At 43.1% G+C, this 23,919-nt stretch overlaps 1 protein-coding gene across 4 annotated transcripts in view; it reads right to left on the bottom strand.

Moving 5' to 3' along the window:
* The window catches only part of LOC138647975 (uncharacterized oxidoreductase YtbE-like), a 171,408-nt gene that overhangs the window by 131,356 nt on the left and 16,133 nt on the right, over positions 1 to 23,919 (bottom strand). For all 4 annotated transcript variants that reach the window (XM_069737394.1, XM_069737396.1, XM_069737398.1 and 1 more), the window contains exon 3: positions 11,035 to 11,283. In XM_069737394.1, the coding sequence (XP_069593495.1) occupies positions 11,035 to 11,283 (249 nt within the window). The remainder of the gene's footprint in view (positions 1 to 11,034; positions 11,284 to 23,919) is intronic.

A 23,919-nucleotide genomic window follows, 5' to 3' on the forward strand; every position in this document is an offset into this window, starting at 1 on the left:
GCTCCATACTCCCCGCAGTCAGTGTCCCCAGCGCTCCGCTCCATGCTCCCCGCAGTCACTCTCCCCGACACCCGCTCCATACTCCCCTCCGGTCACCGCTAACACAGGGTTAATGCCGGCGGTAACGGACCGCGTTATGCCGCGGGTAATGCACTCCGTTACCGCCGCTATTAACCCTGTGTGTCCCCAACCTTTTACTATTGATGCTGCCTATGCAGCATCAATAGTAAAAAAAGTAATGTTAAAAATAAAAACAAAAAACCTGCTAAACTTCACCCTCCGTTGTCTGCTGAGGCGCTCGCGCCTGCTGCCATCTTCCTTTCCCAGCGATGCTTTGCGAAATTACCCAGAAGACCTAGCGGTCTCGCGAGACTGCTAAGTCATCTGGGTAATTTCGCAAAGCATCCTGGGAACAGAAGATGGCGGCAGCCGCGCGCCCATCCACACAGCGCCGTTGGATCCCAGGAGGACGCTGAGGAGCAGCGACCAGAATGGTGAGTATGTTAAACTACAAGGGGCCCTCGGATCATTAGGTGAGTATGTTTATTTTTTATTTTTTAACCTGTGACATACGTGGCTGGGCAATATACTACATCACTGGGCAATATACTACGTGGCTGTGCAATATACTACGTGGCTGGGCAATATACTACGTGGCTGGGCAATATACTACGTGGCTGGGCAATATACTAAGTCGCTGGACAATATACTACGTGGCTGGGCAATATACTACGTCACTGGGCAATATACTACGTCACTGGGCAATATACTACGTGGCTCTGTGCTGTATACTACGTCACTGGGCAATATACTACATCGCTGTGCAATATACTACGTGGCTCTGTGCTGTATAGTACGTAACTGGGCAATATACTACGTCACTGGGCAATATACTATGTGGCTGGGCAATATACTACGTGGCTGTGCAATATACTACGTGGCTCTGTGCTGTATAGTACGTAACTGGGCAATATACTACGTCACTGGGCAATATACTACGTGGCTGGGCAATATACTACGTGGCTGTGCAATATACTACGTGGCTCTGTGCTGTATACTACGTAACTGGGCAATATACTATGTGGCTGGGCAATATACTACGTGGCTGTGCAATATACTACGTGGCTTGGCAATAGACTACGTGGCTGGGCAATATACTACGTGGCTGGACAATATACTACGTGGCTCTGTGCTGTATACTACGTAACTGGGCAATATACTATGCGGCTGGGCAATATACTACGTGGCTGTGCAATATACTACGTGGCTGTGCAATATACTACGTGGCTGGGCAATATACTACGTGGCTGGGCAATATACTACGTGGCTGGGCAATATACTACGTGGCTCTGTGCTGTATACTACGTAACTGGGCAATATACTATGCGGCTGGGCAATATACTACGTGGCTGTGCAATATACTACGTGGCTGTGCAATATACTACGTGGCTGGGCAATATACTACGTGGCTGGGCAATATACTACGTGGCTGTGCAATATACTACGTGGCTCTGTGCTGTATACTACGTAACTGGGCAATATACTATGTGGCTGGGCAATATACTACGTGGTTGTGCAATATACTACGTGGCTGGGCAATATACTACGTGGCTGGGCAATATACTACGTGGCTCTGTGCTGTATACTACGTAACTGGGCAATATACTATGTGGCTGGGCAATATACTACGTGGCTGGGCAATATACTACGTGGCTGGGCAATATACTACGTGGCTGGGCAATATACTACGTGGCTGGACAATATACTAAGTGGCTGGGCAATATACTACGTGGCTGGGCAATATACTACGTGGCTGGGCAATATACTACGTGGCTCTGTGCTGTATACTACGTAACTGGGCAATATACTATGTGGCTGGGCAATATACTACGTGGTTGTGCAATATACTACGTGGCTGGGCAATATACTACGTGGCTGGGCAATATACTACGTGGCTGTGCAATATACTACGTGGCTCTGTGCTGTATACTACGTAACTGGGCAATATACTATGTGGCTGGGCAATATACTACGTGGCTGGGCAATATACTACGTGGCTGGGCAATATACTACGTGGCTGGGCAATATACTACGTGGCTGGACAATATACTAAGTGGCTGGGCAATATACTACGTGGCTGGGCAATATACTACGTGGCTGAACAATATACTAAGTGACTGGGCAATATACTACGTGACTGGGCAATATACTACGTCGCTGGGCAATATACTAAGTCGCTGGACAATATACTACGTGGCTGGGCAATATACTACGTGGGCTGAGCAATATACTACATGGCCATGCATATTCTAGAATACCCGATGAGTTAGAATCGGGCCACCATCTAGTGTGAAATATTTGACTAAACAGAAGGAAGTTTGTTCAGCAAGGGGATGGAAAGCGCACAATAATGAGTATCCACAGGCATCAGTGAAACATGCTTTCATGTTTGGGACTGCTTTTCAATCAACGGAGTTCTGGATTTCGGCAGGATTAATGGTCTCCTCCATTACAGGCAGATAGTTATCCATCATGCAATACCATCAGAGAGATATCTAATAATCTTTCCTGCAGCAGGACAATGTCCTCAAACATACAGCCAATGTCATTACAAAACTATATTCTTGTAAAGAAGGACAATGAACCCTGGATGTGATGATATGGCCCCCAGAGAGCCCTGATCACAACATCATCGAGTCTGTCTGGGATTACACGAAGGAACAGAAGGATTTACGCAAGCCTATATACACAGAAAGTCTGTGTTTAGTTCTCCAAGATGTTTGAAACAACCTCCGTGAGTTTCTTCAAAAACTGTATGCAAGTCTCTCTAGACGAATTGATCCTGTTTTGAAGGCAAAGGGTGGTTACTCCACATATTGTTCAAATTTAGATTTCTCTTTTTGTCATTCACTTTGCATTTCACTAATTGCTAAATGTAAACTAGCAACACTCCTATTTTTTAAAGCATCCTCACTTTGTACTATTTACTTTCCACAAAATAAGTATTGAAAGCGTCACCAATTCTCAGCAGATGTCAGCAAGAACCCATTCAATCCACACAGGCAAAGAAATCAAACCACAGATGTCCATAAATTAAGTTATGTGTAATAATAAAAAATAAAACAGGGAAAAAGTATTGAACAGATGAAGAAAGACTGATGCAAGAAGCCAAGGAAAGTCATGACACCAGCTGAAATTTATCAGTAACTAGCTGAAGAGCCCGGCGTTGCCTGGGCATAGTAAATATCTGTGGTTAGTTATAGCACCTCACTTGTCTTATTTTCCCATCACGCCTCTCATTTTCTCAATCACATCTTTCATTTTCCCCCTCACACCTCTCATTTTCTCCCTCACTCCTCTCATTCCCCCCTAACACTTGTCATTTCAACCTCACATCTGTCATTTTCTGATCACTCCACTATTTTTCCTCACTCCTCTCAGTTTGCACTCACGCCTTTTCATTTTCACCTCACACCTCTCATTTTCACCTCATCACCTCAGTATATACATGTTTGTCATCTCCCTTATACAGTATATAGTATACATCTGTATGTCATCTCCTGTATATAGTATATACCTGTATGTCATCTCCCCTGTATATAGTATATACTTGCTGTGTGTCATCTCCCCTATATATAGTATATACCTGAATGTCATCTCCTTCTATATATAGTATATACCTGTATGTCATCTCCTCCTGTATATAGTATATACCTGTGTGTCATCTCCCCTGTATATAGTATATATCTGTGTGTCATCTCCTCCTGTATATAGTATATACCTGCATGTCATCTTCTATATATAGCATATACCTGTATGTCATCTCCTCCTGTATATAGTATATACCTGTAGGTCATCTGCTCCTGTATATAGTATATACCTGTGTGTCATCTCCTCCTGTATATAGTATATACCTGTATGTCATCTCCTCCTGTATATATATATATATGTACCTGTATTTGTAAGCTAAATTGGCAGCCTGATAAATCCCCAGCCAACAGGAAGCCCTCCCCCTGGCAGTATATATTAGCTCACACATACACATAATAGACAGGTCATGTGACTGACAGCTGCCGTATTTCCTATATGGTACATTTGTTGTAGTTTGTCTGCTTATTAATCAGATTTTTATTTTTGAAGGATAATACCAGACTTGTGTGTGTTTTAGGGCGAGTTTCGTTTGTCAAGTTGTGTGTGTTGAGTTGCGTGTGGCGACATGCATGTAGCGACTTTTGTGAGATGAGTTTTGTGTGGCAACATGCGTGTAGCAACTTTTTGTGTGTCGAGTTGCATGTGACAGGTTAGTGTAGCAAGTTGTGTGCAGCAAGTTTTGCGCATGGCGAGTTTTGCGCGTGGCGAGTTTTATGTGTGGTGCCTTTTGAGTATGTGAAAGTTTTGTGTGAGGCAACTTTTGCATGTGTTGCAACTTTTGTGCATGTGGCAATTTTTCCGCGTGTGCAAGTTTTGCGTGTGGCGAATTTTCCATGAGGTGAGTTTTGCACTTGTGGCGAGTTTTGCAAGAGCCTAGTTTTTGCATGTGGCGAGTTCTGCGCGTGGCGAGTTTTGAGCGGCGACTTTTGTGTTTCGACTTTTATGTGGCGAGGTTGGTGTATTTGTGGTGAAATGTGTGCTGAGGGTAATATGTGTTCAAGCACGTGGTAGTGTGTGGCGCATTTTGTGTGTGTGTTCATATCCCTGTGTGTGGTGAGTATCCCATGTCGGGGCCCCACCTTAGCAACTGTACGGTATATACTCTTTGGCGCCATCGCTCTCATTCTTTAAGTCCCCCTTGTTCACATCTGGCAGCTGTCAATTTGCCTCCTACACTTTTCCTTTCATTTTTTCGCATTATGTAGATAGGAGCAAAATTGTTTGGTGAATTGGAAAGCGCGGGGTTAAAATTTCACCTCACAACATAGCCTATGACGCTCTCGGGGTCCAGACGTGTGACTGTGCAAAATTTTGTGGCTGTAGCTGCGACGCCTCCAACACTTTTCCTTTCACTTTTTCCCCATTATGTAGATAGGGGCAAAATTGTTTGGTGAATTGGAAAGCACGGGGTTAAAATTTCACCTCACAACATAGCCTATGACGCTCTCAGGGTCCAGACGTGTGACTGTGCAAAATTTTGTAGCTGTAGCTGCGACGCCTCCAACACTTTTCCTTTCACTTTTTCCCCATTATGTAGATAGGGGCAAAATTGTTTGGTGAATTGGAAAGCACGGGGTTAAAATTTCACCTCACAACATAGCCTATGACGCTCTCAGGGTCCAGACGTGTGACTGTGCAAAATTTTGTAGCTGTAGCTGCGACGCCTCCAACACTTTTCCTTTCACTTCTTTCCCCATTATGTAGATAGGGGCAAAATTGTTTGGTGAATTGGAACGCGTGGGGTTAAAATTTCGCCTCACAACATAGCCTATGACGCTTTCGGGGTCCAGACGTGTGACTGTGCAAAATTTTGTGGCTGTAGCTGCGACGGTGCAGATGCCAATCCCGGACATACACACATACATACACACACACACACACACACACACACACACACACATTCAGCTTTATATATTAGATTACAAAGCAATCCTGTCACTTAGTGAAAAATAACATCAGCTGTTTCAACTGATGGCATATAAAAAAGGTGTCTGATTACCAAGGTGCCACACAAGAAACATCCCATTATGGGTAAAACCAGTGAGCTGTCTCAAGACCTTCGCAACCTTATTGTTGCAAAACATACTGATGGCATTGGTTACAGAGGAATTTCTAAACTATTAAAGGTACCAGTGAGCACTGTTAAGCCATAATCTGGAAGTGGAAAGAACACCATTTCACCATAAACCGAATATGACCAAGTGCTCCCCGCAAGATTTCAGACAGAGGAGTGAAAACAATTATCAGAAAGGACCACCTGTAGAGAGTTATAGAAAGACCTGGAATCAGCAGGTACAAATGTTTCAAAGAAAACTATAAGTAATGCACTCAACCTTCATGGCCAGTATGCAGACTCAACACACAACACTCAATTGCTATACAAAAAGTATGTTCAAACACAGCTTGCTCTATATCATTTAGACAAGACTGTGAAATATTGGGATACTATAGTTTGGTGAGATAAGAACAAAAAATGTAACTCTTTGGATGTCATAATATACACCACGCTTGGAGGCCAAAATACACAGCACATCAACCCAAAAACACGATACCAACAGTGGAGTTTGGAAATGGGAACATCATGGTGTGGGGCTGTTTTTCAGTATACCACATAGGCATACTTCATAAGGATTAATAGGCAAATGTACTGATACATTCTTGATAAAAATCTTCTGCCATCTACCTGAATGATGAAGATAAAACAAGGGTGGACCTTTCAGCAAGACAATGATCCCAAACACACAGCCAAGGAAACTCTCAGTTGGTTTCAGAGAAACAAAATAAAGCTAGAATGGTCCAGCCAATCACTTGATCTGAATCCAATAGAAACTAAAGCTGTCCGTTCATAGAAGGAACACATGGGACCTTCAGGATTTGAAAAGTGTTTGTGTGGAAAAATAAACTCTACCCCAAATATTTTTGGGTAGAAATAGACTAATAAAGAATTAAACTAAGGTGTTTACATAAATATGCACACCTTTAACCCCTTAGTGACGGAGCCAAATTTTTGAAATCTGACCAGTGTCACTTTATGTGGTTATAACTCTGGAATGCTTTAACAAATCCCAGTGATTTTGAGATTGTTTTTTCGTGACACATTATACTTTATGATAATGGTAAATTTAGGTTGATATGCTTTATGTTTATTTATAAAAAATATCAGAAATTTGAAAAAAATGTTACAAAATTAGCAATTTTCAAACTTTGAATGATTATCCCTTTAATCCCGATAGTCATACCACAGCAAAACATTAATAATTAACATTTCCGACATGTCTGCTTTACAACACCACCATTTGCAAAATGTTATTTTATTTTGTTAGCATTTTAGGAGGATTAAAAATGTAGCAACAATTTAAATTTTTTTCAAGGAAATTTACAAAATGTATATTTTTAGGGACCTATCCATGTTTGAAGTGAATTTGGGGGTCCTATATATAGGGAAATCCCCACAAGTGATACCATTTTAAAAACAGCACCCCCTGACATATTGAAAACTGCAGTCAGGTCGTTTGTTAACCCTTCGGGTGATTTTCAGGAATGAATGCAAAGTGGCATGAGAAAAATGAAAATGTGCATTATTACCACCTAAATGTCACTAACTTCTGAACAGATTACTACAGCTGTCAGACTCTAAGGCCACTATTTGGTCATGAATTTCCATGACAAACATCAGGACCATGCAATCATGATCTGAGACCACCAATTGGGATAAAGAGGAAGCCCCCACAGTCTGTTAACCGTTTATAATGATGTAGTCACTATTGACAGCAGCATCTAAGGGGTTAAATAGATTTGGACGGTGCAAACACTGATCATGGCTGATGCAGCAAGTTGTCAGCTATAGTGGACAGCCGACAGCTGCTGGATTGTCACCTGTATGGGGATATAAGTCTCTTATATCTCAGGTCAGTTAAAAGGCGTATTGGCGGTCACTAAGGGGTTAAACTAACAATCTGTTGAAGTACCCTTTGAATGTATGACAACATTCAGTCTTTATGGGTAGGAATGTATCAGTATGGAACATCTACATTTGGAAAGCTTTACTCACTCTTCCTTAGTGTTCCAAATCTGTTAGATTGCATGGGATCTCCTATGTACAGCGCCCTCTTCTGGTCAACCACAGATTTTGACTTGGATTCAGGTCTAGACTCTGGCTGTGCAACTACAAAACTTTGATCAACTTTTCATATTCAGCTTTTTAGTAGAGGCCTGAAGGTTTTGTTGCAAAATTGACTGATATTTGGAACTGTTCATGCAGTAATTCCCCCTCCCTTGACTACAGTCCAAACTCCAGCTGTAAACAAATAATTTCAACGCATAATGCTACCTCCACCATGCTCCACTGTGGGTGTGATGTTCTTTTGGAGATGTGCAGTGTTGGCTTTGCACCAAACATACCTTTTGGAATTATAGTAAAAAATTGAATTTTGATCTCGTGAGACCATGATACATTTTACTACATGCTTTTGGAAGAATTTATGGTGGTTTTGGCAAAACATAGCAAAGCTTGGATGTTTTTTTTGTAACTAAAGGCTTCCGTGTTGCCGTCCTACCCCACAAGTAAAACATATGAAGAATATCAGAGATAGTTGTGACATGCAGCACACAACTAGGCCTCTTGGCAGCATTCTGGATCAATTTTTTTGTTGTCTTTTCACATTTTTTGAGAGACATCCAGTTCTAGGTAATGTCACTGTAGTGCCACATTGAAGCCACTTCTCGTTGACATCTTCAGTGTTTCATGGTATATCTATTGCTTTGGAAACTTTTTTGTACCCTTCTCCTAACTAATAACTTTAAAGAATGAGATCCATTTGCTGTTTTGTAAGCAGTTTACAAACCATGACTTTTGTTGAAAATGCAACTAAGAAAATGTCAGAAAAATCGTACTAGAACAGCTAACTTTATGTGATGTTAACCAGTATCACTGTAAATGATGGAGCGGGGGGGTTATCACTAAATAATTATGAATGTCTACTATTCAGATGCTTTAAACATTTCTTGAGATCACTTGATGGATCTCAATGCCGGACGGGCCCCCATCCCGACATCGCACTTTCACCCAATATCGCATTTTCAACTATATCAGCATCCTAGATGCCGATACGGTTGAAAACAATGACGCTGCCTCTCCCATAATTCCTCAGTCTGTGTCTGGTGCCTCAGCGCAGAGCACATGATGACATCATTACAAAGCACCCGCTGTACTGAGATGTGCGGAGGATCTAAAGACACCATGAAGAGACCGGAGCAGCAGGGAAACGGCCAGAGTTAAATTATGTTTTTTTCATGTGGGGCCTATTATACTGTATGGAGAAATATGAAGGGTGCATTATACTTTATGGAGCACCATGTGGGACTATTATACTGTATGGAGCACTATAAGAGACCACTATACTGTAGGGAGCACTATATGGGGGCCTATTAGAATGTATGGAGCACTATGTGAGGCCGTTTTACTGTATGGAGCACTATGTGTGGCCCATTATACTGTATGGAGCACTATATTGAGCCATTATACTGTAAGGAGCACTATGTGAGGTCATTGTACTGTATGGAGCACTATATCGGGCCCATGATACTGTATGTAGCACTATGTGAGGACATTATAAAGTACGGAGCACTATGTATGGCCCTTATACTGTATGGAGGGCTGTGTGGGGATTACAGTTGGAGAATCATACTGTGATGGGGTCACCATTCATTGTCCGGAGGGATACAGTAGAGTCATCATACTATGCGTGTGGATGTTACTGTGGAGGAACTGACTGTGGGTGTATCACACTGTGTTTGTGAGCACTTTTGTTAGCATTATACTTTATTATCTGTATCATTCAAAGTTTTTTTTATCCTTTGTTATTACATATTTCAATTAGGCCATTGGGCCATATGCTTTTTACTGTTCTTACATAACATGTTACATTATTCCAATATTTTATTCTAAGATCTATTAATTAAAATGTATTTTGTTCTTGGGACAACCCTTTTGAGTTTGTTTCCATATGAAAAAGTTCATTGTTATATTTTATGATAAGGAAAAACATCCTCAATGGTAGACTTTTTTTTAATAAATATTAAGGTTGGCCTGCGACTTTGTCCAAGGCTTTTTTGGCCCTTTGTGTATTTCAGATTAACATCCCTGCTTTAAAGGGACACTGTCACCTGAATTTGGAGGGAACAATCTTCAGCCATGGAGGCGGGGTTTTTGGGTGTTTGATTCACCCTTTCCTTACCCGCTGGCTGCAATATTGGATTGAGGTTCATTCTCTGTCCTCCGTAGTACATGCCTGCACAAGGTAATCTTGCCTTGCGCAGGCGTGTACTACGGAGGACAGAGAATGAACTTCAATCCAATATTGCAGCCAGCATGCAGCCAGCGGGTAAGGAAAGGGTGAATCACACCCAAAAACCCCGCCTCCATGGCCGAAGATTGTTCCCTCCAAATTCAGGTGACAGTGTCCCTTTAAAGCATCCTTTTTTTTTTGCAAAATGGAATACCTACTCCTTTAGTGCATGCAGCCGATTGTGACTTTTCCAGCAAAATAAATTGTTAACAGACTTGAAGAACATCTATTTTCATTTAAAAAGAAGTTTGCAGCAGTTTTAACTCCTTTGGACATATGAATATAAGCTGGAAGAATATACTAACTTCCTCCCCAGAGAGTGAGATCAAAGGTCCACACATAATTATATAACGTCCTGGCTATTTCAGGATTTACAGGCTATACTCTGTAATTATTTGGTCGTTTTTGGTACGATTCCTGTTTGGAAGTGGAGTTTTATAGGCCTTTTCTCTAGATAATCCTAAAACAGCTGAGGATCCCAGGTGCAAAGGATATGATGTAAACACCTACAAAGCTCCTAACACGGTTGTAATGGATATATGGGATAAAGTTCTGCTTGTGAGACGATTATCGTTCCGTGTAAATGAGCCTTTAGTCATACATTGCATTATTTTTAGCAACTTTGCTGATTTTCAGGCAGTTATAAAATGGCAGCAATACATAAACTTACCATAGTTTTACTGAACCTTACCCTTTATAGAACCATAGTGATGTTTAATATTTTTATTTTCCATTTTGTGGGTGTAAAAGTATCAGTGTGGGGGTTTACCGGGAGCATAGCTACTGTGATTGTCAGCAGTAGTCACATATGTCAATGGGATCTCATCACTGCCAAGAAAACAAAGACCAGCAAGAAGCCCCAGAGTGGCGTCACATAGATGGTGGGGGTATATTTAAGGCAAGTGCAGGTTCTTGCATTATTTTTTTTTAATTTTTTGCTAAAATTATTGTAAAATCCTTTAAAGGCTGGTGTTGCATATGCTGTATGTCCAATTTACTATAGGGAATCTATAAGAATACAATCCATCATTCATACCCAGATACTCTACTCCAAGTCTTCTGCAGGAATCTAGACATGCCTGTGTGGCTTCTTTGTAGCCGTAGTCCCCGGGCCACAGCTTAGTGGTGATCCACAGGTCTTCTCGCTTCACTCCGCTTTCAGATATAGCTTTCCCAACCAATTCTTCATTGCCATATCGCTTAGCTGTGTCGATGTGCCGAATACCACAAGATCTCAGAGCATAAAGCAGCGCACAGTGGGAATATCCTCCATGATGAGACATCCCTAGGAGTTAGATGCACAATTAGAACAGCACATATATTTTTGTTATAAAAGGAATTTTTCAAGACTATTTTTTATTTCTATGGGCCTAAAACTAACAGGCAGGTAGATACTAACTATCTGCCTGTTCTACCTGGCGCCGGCATAAAGTTGTGACCGACCGCTCCTGCCGGCGATTCAGCTGTTCCATATCAACAGCGCAGCTCTTCCTCTTCTGGGCTTCTCTGTTGACGGGGCATGGCTGACGACTGGATGCTAATAGACTGCCGGCCTCCTGCAGTTAGGCAGCAGTCATGCCCTGTCAACAGAACAGTGAGGGCAGAAACTGCTGCTCTGTCGACGCAATGTCAGCAGAAGCTGTAGAATCGCTGGCAGGGGTGGTCTACAACTGTTCTACGCCAGGAAAGGTCGGCGCTGGGGACAACAGGTGTGTGGGTAGCAACTACCTGCCGGTTATTCTTTAGGCCCAAAGTAAAAAAAAAAAAGGTGAATCCTGCATTTAATTTAACTGAATTCTACTGATCTATTGTATTCCAGATCCACCTCCCAGGTCACACTCACAGGGGTCCAAAAGGCTGGCATTGTTTGCAGGCAGTGGCATAACTTGAAAGTCAAGAGTCGCAACTATCACATGTCTCTAATAATACTGGACTTTTCAAATGGTACCCCAAAAGGCTTTTGGTACCAACCCCTGCACCTACAATACAGTAGTTACGCTCCTGTAGGCTACTTTACTTTTTTCTTAAAGTGAATCTCTAAGCACATTTTCATGATTCATAAAATGGACATATCAAGGTGATTTGCCATATAAAAGGAGTTCATGATTTCACAATTATTTTGTAAGATTTCTGCAAATATTGGCTGAAACTGCATCTCAAACACTTCCTACATCTTCTGGCTTTGCACACAGTACGGTTAAAGGGGCTTGTCCAGCTTTGGGAACATTTTTTATATGCACAAACATTAACTTTTAGCTAAATCATTTTTGTAATTGGATTCCATTAAAGGGACACTGTCACCTGAATTTGGAGGGAACAATCTTCAGCCATGGAGGCGGGGTTTTGGGGTTTTTGATTCACCCTTTCCTTACCCGCTGGCTGCATGCTGGCTGCAATATTGGATTGAAGTTCATTCTCTGTCCTCTGTAGTACATGCCTGCACAAGGCAATCTTGCTTTGCCCAGGCGTGTACTTTACTACGGAGGACAGAGAATGAACTTCAATCCAATATTGCAGCCAGCATGCAGCCAGCGGGTAAGGAAAGGGTGAATCAAAAACCCCAAAACCACGCCTCCATGGCTGAAGATTGTTCCCTCCAAATTCAGGTGACAGTGTCCCTTTAAACATTTTGCACCATTTATTTTCTATAGCCTCTGTGTTGAACTGCCTATCACTGAGAAACGGTAAATGTGCTCATTCAGATCGAGTGATGGGGAGTTTTTCACTTTTTTTTAATCTTTTTCTGAACTCCTCTCAGCTGATTTAACCCAACAGACCACATCAATGTTAAATGTGCAAAGGAGAAAAAAACCTGTAAAAGCCAAAAAGTGCAACATTGTGAACCCCTTTAATACTGAAAGCTCTCTTCACCCCTTCCGGTATATCTACTTATTTTCTGGTTCAGATTGAGGAAGCGGCTACAATGGAGCAGAGAGCTTATTATTACCAGTGGTATGTGCAGAAAGCATGCAGGCAGAGCAGGATGACTGAGGTGCCACTTCAGCCAATAGCTGCAAGGCAAGAAGTCTGTGGTGCCACTTCAGCCAATGGCAGCAGAGCAGGAAGTCTGTGAGCTGCTGCCTAAGCCAAAAGCAGCAGAGCAGGAAGTGATGTCAGAGAATGAGGCGACTGCACAGGTACAACACGGTAAAATTCAGCCATTTTGTTATGTCTCATTTGAGAGACCACAGTGAGAAAATTACTGTCCTGGTATAATACACAACCCTAGAAAGTGCATTTAATTAAAGGGAATCTGCCACCTGTTTTTTCCCATATGACTTACGGCCACTACCTTTCAGCCCCATGTGACCGCATTCTAAAATGCTGTACTGTATATGTGACTCCAATTTGTGTCAGAAAGGCAAAAAGAATACCTTAATTATACTCCTCCATGAGGAGGTCCGATCCGATGGGTGTCGCTGGTCGTCATCCTGTGCCTCCTCTCTTCTTGTGATGTTGTCCTCCTTCTTTACTTTGTGTGACTGACGTGTCCTCCATCATCCATACAGTGTTCCCCTTTGCGCTTCTGCACATGCGCACTTCTCTGTGCCCTGCCGAGGGCACAGCAAAGTACTGTAAAGAACATGGGCCGGCTCTACGGCTTTCCCCCATGCATGCACAGAACAGTACTTTACTCTGCCCTCGGAAGGGCACAGAGAAGTGCGCCTGTGCAGGAGCACAAAGGGGAACACTGTGTGAATAATGTAGAACGTGTCACCCCACGAAGCAGAGAAGGAGGATGGCATTGCAAGAACTGAGGAGGCGCTGGATGAAGACAAGCGGACCGGACTGCCCCGTAGGTAAGCATAATAAAAATGGTGGGGTTTTTGCCTTAAAGGGCAAATTGAAGTCATATATACAGCATTTTAGAATGTGGTCACATGGGGCTGAATGGTGGTGGCTGCAGGTTATATGGGTAACCTGGTGATAGGTTCCTTTAACCCCTTAGTGACCGCAAATACGCCTTTTAACTGACCTGAGATATAAGAGACTTATATCCCCATACAGGTGACAATCCAGTAGCTGTCAGCTGTCCACTATAGCTGACAACTTGCTGCATCAGCCACGATCAGTGTTTGCACCGTCCAAATCTATTTAACCCCTTAGATGCTGCTGTCAATAGTGACTACATCATTATAAACGGTTAACAGACTGTGGGGGCTTCCTCTTTATCCCAATTGGTGGTCTCAGATCATAATTGTGTGGTCCTGATGTTTGCCATGGCAATTCATGACCAAATCGCGGCCTTAGAGTCTGACGGCTGTAGTAATCTGTTCAGAAGTTAGTGACATTTAGGTGATAAAAATACACATTTTCATTTTTCTCATGCCACTTTGCATTAATTCCTGAAAATCACCCGAAGGGTTAACAAACGACCTGACTGCAGTTTTCAATATATCAGGGGGTGCTGTTTTTAAAATGGTATCACTTGTGGGGATTTCCCTATATATAGGACCCCCAAATTCACTTCAAACATGGATAGGTCCCTAAAAAAATACATTTTGTAAATTTCCTTGAAAAAAATTTAAATTGTTGCTACATTTTTAATCCTCCTAAAATGCTAACAAAATAAAATAACATTTTGCAAATGGTTCTGTTGTAAAGCCGACATGTGGGAAATGTTATTTATTAATGTTTTGCTGTGGTATGACCATCGGGATTAAAGGGATAATCATTCAAAGTTTGCAAATTGCTAATTTTTTAACATTTTTTTTCAAATTTCTGATATTTTTTATAAATAAACATAAAGCATATCAACCTAAATTTACCATTATCATAAAGTATAATGTGTCACGAAAAAACAGTCTCAAAATCACTGGGATTTGTTGAAGCATTCCAGAGTTATTACCACATAAAGTGACACTGGTCAGATTTCAAAAATTTGGCTCTGTCACTAAGGGGTTAATTACGAAAATTGACCCTGAGCTAAATATTAACAAAACAGTTGCTCTATAGAGTACGCAAATTTTGTTTTCTCTTAAAAGAAAAACCTCTCTCTTTTCCGAGGAACCTACACAGCTTCCCGGATCCTTTCTGGAAGGTGCTAAAGTTGAGGGGAGTTTAAAGCAAAAAAAATATTTTTCTATCAGCCTGGCAACGTGCCTTGTTCATCCCGTAGCCGCTCTGTCCCTTACCCCAGCTGCCTCACTTCCGCTCCTAGACTCGACATAGCACAGCATTCCCTGTAACGGCAGCTCTGCGTGGGAAGGTTGTCGCCTGCCTGCTTACTTCAGTAACTACATCAGACCCCTTTTTTGTCACAGGCAATGTGTAGACATAGAAGGGGGCTGGTTTAGCTACTGGAAAAAAGACATTCAACTGAACCTTATCATACTGCCCTACCTGACAAAAGAAACACTGTACTAGCTCGTGCACAGTATGGGTTCAGAGTCAGCCATGAGTCAAGATGGAGCGGTGCAGGAGGATCAGGGCACCGTGCCTAATATGACTATATTAGTAATCTATATAAATATGTAATATATATATATATATATATATATATATATATATAATTGGCTAAGGGATACTTCCGTCTGTTTGTCTGTCTGCAACTTCCGTAACGGAGATCCTGCGTCGCTGGCCGCGACCAATCAGCGACAGGCTTAGTCCGGCCGTGAAATGGCCCCTCCCTACTCTCCTCCAGTCAGTGCCCCCTCCCTACTCCCTTCCAGTCAGCGCCAGTGTGTCGCCCCATCCTTGACCAACTTTTTACTATTGATGCTGGCTATGCAGCATCAATAGCAAAAAGATATGTTAAAAATAATTAGAAAAAAAAAATCATGCTATTCTCACCTTCCGTCGCCTCCGCAGCTTTCTCGCTCCTCGCGATTCGGCCAGCAGCTTCTGCTCCCAGAGATGCATTGCGAGACCGCTAAGTCATCTGGGTAATTTCACAAAGCATCACTGAGAACGGAAGCTGGCGGCAGCATCACGCACATCGGCACAGCTTCGGTGGACGCCGGAGGGTGAGTATATAACTATTTTTTATTCACATTTTTTTAACAGGGATATGGTGCCTACACTGCTATATACTACGTGGGCTGTGTTATATACTGCATGGGCTGTGTTATATACTACGTGGGCTGTGTTATATACTACGTGGGCTGTGCTATATATTACGTGGGCTGTGTTATATACTGCCTGGCTGCTATATACTACGTGGACAGTGTTATGTACTATGTGGGCTGTGTTATATACTACATGGGCTGTGATATATATTACGTGGGCTGTGTTATATACTGCCTGGCTGCTATATACTACGTGGGCTGTGTTATATACTGCCTGGCTACTATATACTATTTATATACTGCGTGGGCTGTGTTATATACTGCGTGGGCTGTGTTATATACTGCATGGGCTGTGTTATATACTATGTGGGCTGTGTTATATACTACGTTGGCTCTGCTATATACTACGTGGCCTGTTATATACTGCCTGGCTGCTATATACTACGTGGGCAGTGTTATATACTGCGTGGGCTGTGCTATATACTACGTGGGCTGAGCTATATACTACATGGGCTGTGTTATATATTACGTGGGTTGTGCTATACAGTATATTACGTGGGCTATATCTCACATATAGTGTGACCTGATGAATAAAGATGATCACCACTATGGTACTCCAATATAAAAAACAATTTTATTGAATACAAAGATTAAAATATTTCAATATAAAAATTGTAACCAACATGTAAACAAGGGAATAGAATCCACAAAAAAGGGGGACAACACGCCCATAGGCTACCTCACATACATCAGGATAAGCACTAGTATATAAAAAATTAATGAAGGTGACCCACTAATAAGAACTGCCTAGATATATGGCTAAAGGATAGTGTCACAAATTTTCCAGGTACTGCTGTTATACCATATGTCCTAATGAAAGACACTCCTAGCCCTCCTGCTCGCATAAAATGATAAGCAAGACCTTAATATGGCATGAGAAAAATGGGCAGTATAAATACCAAAAGTGTATACCTTTACTATGCGTCCTGAGTAGGAGCCCCGGCGTCCCTCTGCCCCGACGCGTGTTTCGCGTTCGCTTCTTCTGGAGGCGTCAAACGTTTGTGAATATATAATATTACGTGGGCTGTTATATACTACGTGGCTGTTATATACTATGTGGGCTGTGTTATATACTGCGTAGCCTGTGTTATATACTACGTGGGCTGTGCTATATATTACATGGCTGTGTTATATACTACGTGGCTGCGTTATATACTACGTGGCTGTGCTATATACTATGTGGCTGTGCTAAGCGCGACATACATACTGTACATACATACATATTCTAGAATACACGATGTGTTAGAATCGGGCCACCATCTAGTTATATAATAACTACTGAAAGCGGATTTAGCTACATTCTTCTTTCCCTGGGCTATCTACATTCTTCTTTTCCTGGGTTATCAACATTCTTCTTTCCCTAGAAAGCCCCTAAAACCTGGATGCTTTATGTATATGCACTATTTGGCACTGTAGTTGTAAAACCTACACTTGGATCAATGGAATTGTGCACATATGGGTGAAGGGTGAGTGTGGCGTTTCCCCTGCCAGTATGAGGTTGGACAGTACAAAAGGGAATTATGTAATTGTACCACTTCTATTCTTGGAGGCAGGTTCTCAGCAGCGAGAGTTGAGCTCAGCTCGGTAGGATAGAAGAGCTGCGGCTTCTCAGGGACTGGTGAAATAATACCCAGAGAGGGATGAATGAAAAGCATTCAGAGACTCTGCCAACAGGCACAAACCCTTCTTGTGCACTAATGACTGGCAGAACACTCAGGGCAAGACAACCTCAAATTCAAGGTCAACTTGTCAAGCAATGTGCCGTGCTAGATTACCACCGCGACCCAACTGTATACTACACCACATGGCAAAAATGAAAATAAAGGCCAAGCACAGTATAGAAATCTTATACATAAATATAAAATGGGAACCCAAGTCCTGGATGACATTATCATACAAAAAGTAGTGCAGATAGAAAGTAATGGACTTGTCTAAGGCAACAAATCACAATCCAGATATTACTTTTCCACTACGGGTTAGAAAATCAAAGAAGATATTTGGTCGCCAGCGATAGGCGATGAATCATCGTATGTGCTTGAATTTTCTATATACGTCTTAGCATCTTAGCTAACAAATAATCAATTAACTCTTTTATCACAACTTATTTTTTTTCACTGTTTCCTTCTTACTAATGGTTTAAAGTGATACAAAAGAAAATACAAAATAGTAATGAAGGGTGCAACAACACGTGAAAGAAAAATGCACTGGGAGCCTCCACACTACCAAGTCACGGCCGCACGCCGCTCTGTCATCAAGGTCGCAGCGGCTTTCACATAAGGGCTTTTTCACACATCCATTATTAGTCACAGACTCTTTACAATCAATGTGCCTTTACATATGTCCTTTTATGCAGACAGATTGTCCACAAAACCAAAAAAAGGAGACACGTTCAACTTTGATCCTGTAAAAAGAAAAGAAAAGAGGATAGTACACAGATGTAATCCATTTGCTGCCCGTATTTTACTCTTTAATGGGTAAGAGATGGGTAAGAGAAGCTAAGCAATATTATTCTTAAAATGGGAAAAGGGATGCAAAAAGGATTGCAAAATCTAACACATGGATCAAAAATGGATCCCACACGCTGAAAAAAAAAAGACAGTTTTTCATGTATCAGAAAAAAAACCTGACACGTGAGACCGGCCGGCCTAAAGGTAAGAAATTAATTATTTTAAATTGACTGCATACTGCAACAATCAGCAATCTTGTTACAATCAATTTCTAAACATCCATTGGAAAGCCACTCGGACTCTTATTGAGCAGCAGCATAACAGCCGCGTCTCGACCAAGCAATGGCCTCCCTACCGGGAAAGCAACAGAAAATGATAAACTCTAGCAGTGTGTCTACAACACCCATGATCTATAGTGTGCATAAATAATAATATCAATAACAGACGGACTTAGTACCCAACAGATAACACTCTGGCTTTATATTTATCTGGACATAGAAGAAAAAGTGCCACAACCAAGGGATCACATATTGTAATGAATGAAACATTATATAAAGGAAACCCGTCATGTCAAAAATGTTATCTGATCTACAGGCAGGATGTTACAGAGCCGGAGGAGCTGATCGGATGGAGATATATTTGTGTATGAAAAGTTTCAGTAAAATTTGCACTTGATTAATTGAAATCCCTGGTGTTTGTATGGATGAGTGCAGTGGGCGGTGCTGCTCTGTGACTGACAGTGTTCACTGTATGATGGTGTACCCAGAGAGCTGTTAGTCACTAGTAGGACCGCCCACTGGACTTGTAAGTGTACAGACATCAGGGACTTCAATGAACAAAGTATGAAAATTGTCCTATCTTGTAGTAATGCTCCCCGTCTTGTAATAATGTTCCCCATCACGGCCCCTTTATTTAAAGATATCTCCCGTCCTAGGCTCCTTCCTGTAATAATGTTCCCCATCATGGCCCCTTTATGTAAAGATATCTCCCGTCCTAGGCTCCTTCCTGTAATAATGTTCCCCATCATGGCCCCTTTATGTAAAGATATCTCCCGTCCTAGGCTCCTTCCTGTAATAATGTTCCCCATCATGGCCCCTTTATGTAAAGATATCTCCCGTCCTAGGCTCCTTCCTGTAATAATGTGCTCCCATCTGGCGCTCTCCTCAAACACCTTTAAATACAAAATAATAAATCCTTCTCACCTGTCTGCGTTCCTGCAGAGAGCAGCGCCCTCATCCTCCGGGAGTCGCAATACATTTCAGCTGACTGTGTGTTCAATGACAGACATTCAGCTGAAAAGGGGCTGGTGTCAGCGGGCCCCCTTACTCCATGGGCCCCCTTACTCCATGGGCCCACTTACTTCACAGGTCCCCCTTACTCCACAGGTCCCCTTACTCCACCAGTCCCCCTTACTCCATGGGCCCCCTTACTCCACAGGTCCCCTTACTCCATGGGCCCCCTTACTCCCCGGGTCCCCTTACTCCACGGGTCCCCTTACTCCACAGGTCCCCTTACTCCACAGGTCCCCTTACCCTATGGGCCCACTTACTCCACAGGTCCCCCTTACTACACAGGTCCCCCTCACTCCACCCTTTGTGACGGCGATCATTATGCCCTTGGTGACAGGTTCCCTTTAAAGAAGACACAAAAGGGCTAATAAGGTAATCACTGCACAGTATTATTCCAGTGCCTCCAAGTGCTCACTCTATCTAGGTCCTTAGTGTACGGCAGGTGTCTATCTTGTTTGATCTGCATCATTATTATTTTCTATCTACATATTTATACATTTCACAGGTATATTATCAATTTTAATGCTACGGGATGAAGTTATTACTGAAACATACTTCACCTTGATGAAAGCAGAAAATGAAGTGTAAAGAATGTGGATATTTCACAGCATTTCTGTCTCCATAAACCTCTGTAATGCTTTCCAGAGGCAATGTGAGAGGTTGCCTTTCTTCCTCCATTCCCACCGATTTTCAGACTAGCCTTCACCCCGGCCAAATTGTTCTCAGATGCGCGGTTCCCAGAGGTCTCCTTGGAGACGGGTGAAAAGAGACCGCTTTCTTCCATTGAAATCCAGGGCAACCGAGGGGCTGGGGGGGCTCCTGACACAAATCAATTGTGATTTCTAGGGTCGCTGAACTCATTTTAGTGAGTATAATATGCCAGGCTGAGTGAGAAAGGGTTATATGTACTCACAAAGGGGGTCCCTCACCGACTTCAAAGGCCCCTTCCTTTCTACCCGGCCCCCTTGTTCTTATATCCTATCCGCACTATAGCTATTGATACCCCGAAGCCTTCCTTTCAAGACATCCATCAGTGCAAACATTGAGAGTTCACGCAAAACACCACAAGTACCAGCAGTCAGGGGAGGGAATATGTTGTTTCCCCCAACAGCATATATGCTGGACTTGCAGCATATAAATAAATCGATAACTTGTTGGAAAATGTTCTCTACTGATCACATTTCACACTGAATAACCATTGAATTCATTGTTCAGGTTATAGGTTTACACACTTAATAAGTATAGTTTTTTTTATTTAGTACCGTATTTCTTGTGCAAGGAAATGTATTCTTAATTGTGATTTTCAGATTTTTTGGCGCTGGAATGTAATTCTCTCCTGGTTGAGATATGCAGCTCTGGCAAAAATTAAGAGACCACCACATCAAATCCCTGTCATGGCAGCCCAATCTCCAGACCTGAACCCCATTGAAAACCTCTGGAATGTAACCAAGAGGATGATGGATAGTCACAAGCATCAAACAAAGAAGAACTGCTTACATTTTTGGGCCAGAAGCAGTGTGATAGGCTGGTGGAAAACATGCCAAGACGCATGAAAGCTGTGATTAAAAATGGTTATTCCACAAAATATTGATTTCTGAACTCTTCCTGACTTAAAACATTCATAGGTTTTGGAAAGTGTAATTCACTATGCTTTCAATACCAGATATATACATACAAATACAGACTACATTTTACAATGGGAGTGATCAAGAGACGTAACGAAGGCTACAGGCAGTCAGAGGCGCTTTTTGCACCAGGCTGGTGGAGTCGAAGTCAGAGTCGGAGCCCATTTTGGTGGAGTCAGAGTCGGTGTCATGGAAATTGAGGAGTTGGAGGATTGGCTTACCGCCTCCATCCCTGGTTTGCACTGCTAGGAGTGTAGGATACGTGTGATCATCTTCTGAACATGGTTTGCCCTGATAAATCAGTAAATGTTTAACTTTAGAGGAAAAACTACTTATGGTAAATCACAATAAACAAGTTATTGCTCCCTAGGTCTAAACCTTGCTCTAATAATGTAGTATATCATCTGCAGATAATTGTGTCAGTAGCAGCATGCAAGGGAAGGGCTGGGAGCCCGCCATCACTAATGTTTCCTTCTAAACATTGTTTGATGTGACAAGTTTCAGGAAGAACGGATTCTCTCCCCACACCCAAACAGATAAAGCGCTTCCTCTTTAGTGATTAAATAAACCTCTCCCATAAGAATTCTACAATACACCGGTTCTACAAAACATGGTAAGCACTCTATGCTAACAGCAGGCATAAAATCATAATGATACTATCGTTATAGAGAAACTCCACCCAGACTCTTACAATTCAAGTTTAGCGCCTGAATCAGTCAATCTATCCATCCTCACTGGTGTCATTAATTCACAGTACATGGGGACATAGGTATGGGCTGCCTTTTACTTTATAACACTAAAATACTGTACTTATTTCCTCTCCATGTCCTTTCCTTCTGTAGAATGCTTTCTCGGCTCTCCTTTAGATACTTTCTCTCCTCTCCACTGTAGATCTCTGTATATTGCACTCCCGGCTGCTATCTCTAATGCATTTACACTTCTGTTTACACACATTTGTGCCCTTTCCATTTTTTAAATGGACTGCACACTGTCCCATTGTAACACTAATGCAGACGCCCCTACATGACCCCTCTCCCTCCATTCAGGAACGCCAATATACTCACTGCCCCTGCTGCACGGGGAGCAGCCCTTGTCCTGCATCTGAGCACCTTACACAGGCTTCCTGTGGTGCTCTTCTCTGCTCCTAAAGGGGCAGGGCGTACATAGAAAATGCCCCCAGACAATAGCTGGGAGGCATATTGCATAAAAGGCACCCTCCCTACTAGGGCGGGACCTGTGCAACCCCTGTAGTTCCCTACTGTGAGGGTGTGCAACTGTATTGTCCTTCTGAGGCCAGGGCCAGGGCCTGAGCCTGAACCCCAAGTCCTTGTGTGGTCAAGCACTGCACCCGAAACACCGGGTCCATGTGTGATTAGGACGTGAACCTGAAACCGCACCTGGTGGTCCCTGAGCCTAAAGCCGCACCCGGCGGTACCTGAACCCTGAAGTCGCATTGGCGGTATCTGGACCGTGAAGCCGCGCCGGCAGTACCTGAACTGTGAAGCCGCTCCGGCAGTACCTGAACCTTGAAGCTGCACCGGCAGTACCTGAACCTTGAAGCTGCACCGGCAGTACCTGAACCGTGAAGCTACACCGGCAGTACCTGAACCTTGAAGCCGCACCGGCAGTATCTGAACCTTGAAGCTGCACCGGCAGTACCTGAACCTTGAAGCTGCACCGGCAGTACCTGAACCTTGAAGCTGCACCGGCAGTACCTGAACCTTGAAGCTGCACCGGCAGTACCTGAACCGTGAAGCTACACCGGCAGTACCTGAACCTTGAAGCCGCACCGGCAGTATCTGAACCTTGAAGCTGCACCAGCAGTACCTGAACCTTGAAGCTGCACCGGCAGTACCTGAACCTTGAAGCTGCACCGGCAGTACCTGAACCGTGAAGCTGCACCGGCAGTACCTGAACCATGAAGCCACTCCGGCAGTACCTGAACCGTGAAGCCACTCCGGCAGTACCTGAACCGTGAAGCTGCACCGGCAGTACCTGAACCTTGAAGCTGCACCGGCAGTACCTGAACCGTGAAGCTGCACCGGCAGTACCTGAACCATGAAGCCACTCCGGCAGTACCTGAACCGTGAAGCCACTCCGGCAGTACCTGAACCGTGAAGCTGCACCGGCAGTACCTGAACCGTGAAGCTACTCCGGCAGTACCTGAACCGTGAAGCTGCACCGGCAGTACCTGAACCGTGAAGCTACTCCGGCAGTACCTGAACCGTGAAGCCACTCCGGCAGTAGCTGAACCGTGAAGCCACTCCGGCAGTACCTGAACCGTGAAGCCACTCCGGCGGTATCTGAACTCTGAAGCAACACCAGAGGTACCTGAATTTGAAACCATTCCAGTGATACTTGAACCAGCACCAGTGTCTGCCCTGGTTAGCATTCCTGGGCCTGTAATGTCGGAGCCTGCTCCAGTATCTGAATCCAGCCCTGTCTGTGACTCCGTGTCAGTATCCATTCTGCCTGAGGATCCAGAACCTGTG

This window comes from Ranitomeya imitator, chromosome 8, assembly GCF_032444005.1.
Source record: "Ranitomeya imitator isolate aRanImi1 chromosome 8, aRanImi1.pri, whole genome shotgun sequence".
NCBI classification, from domain to species: Eukaryota; Metazoa; Chordata; class Amphibia; order Anura; family Dendrobatidae; genus Ranitomeya; species Ranitomeya imitator.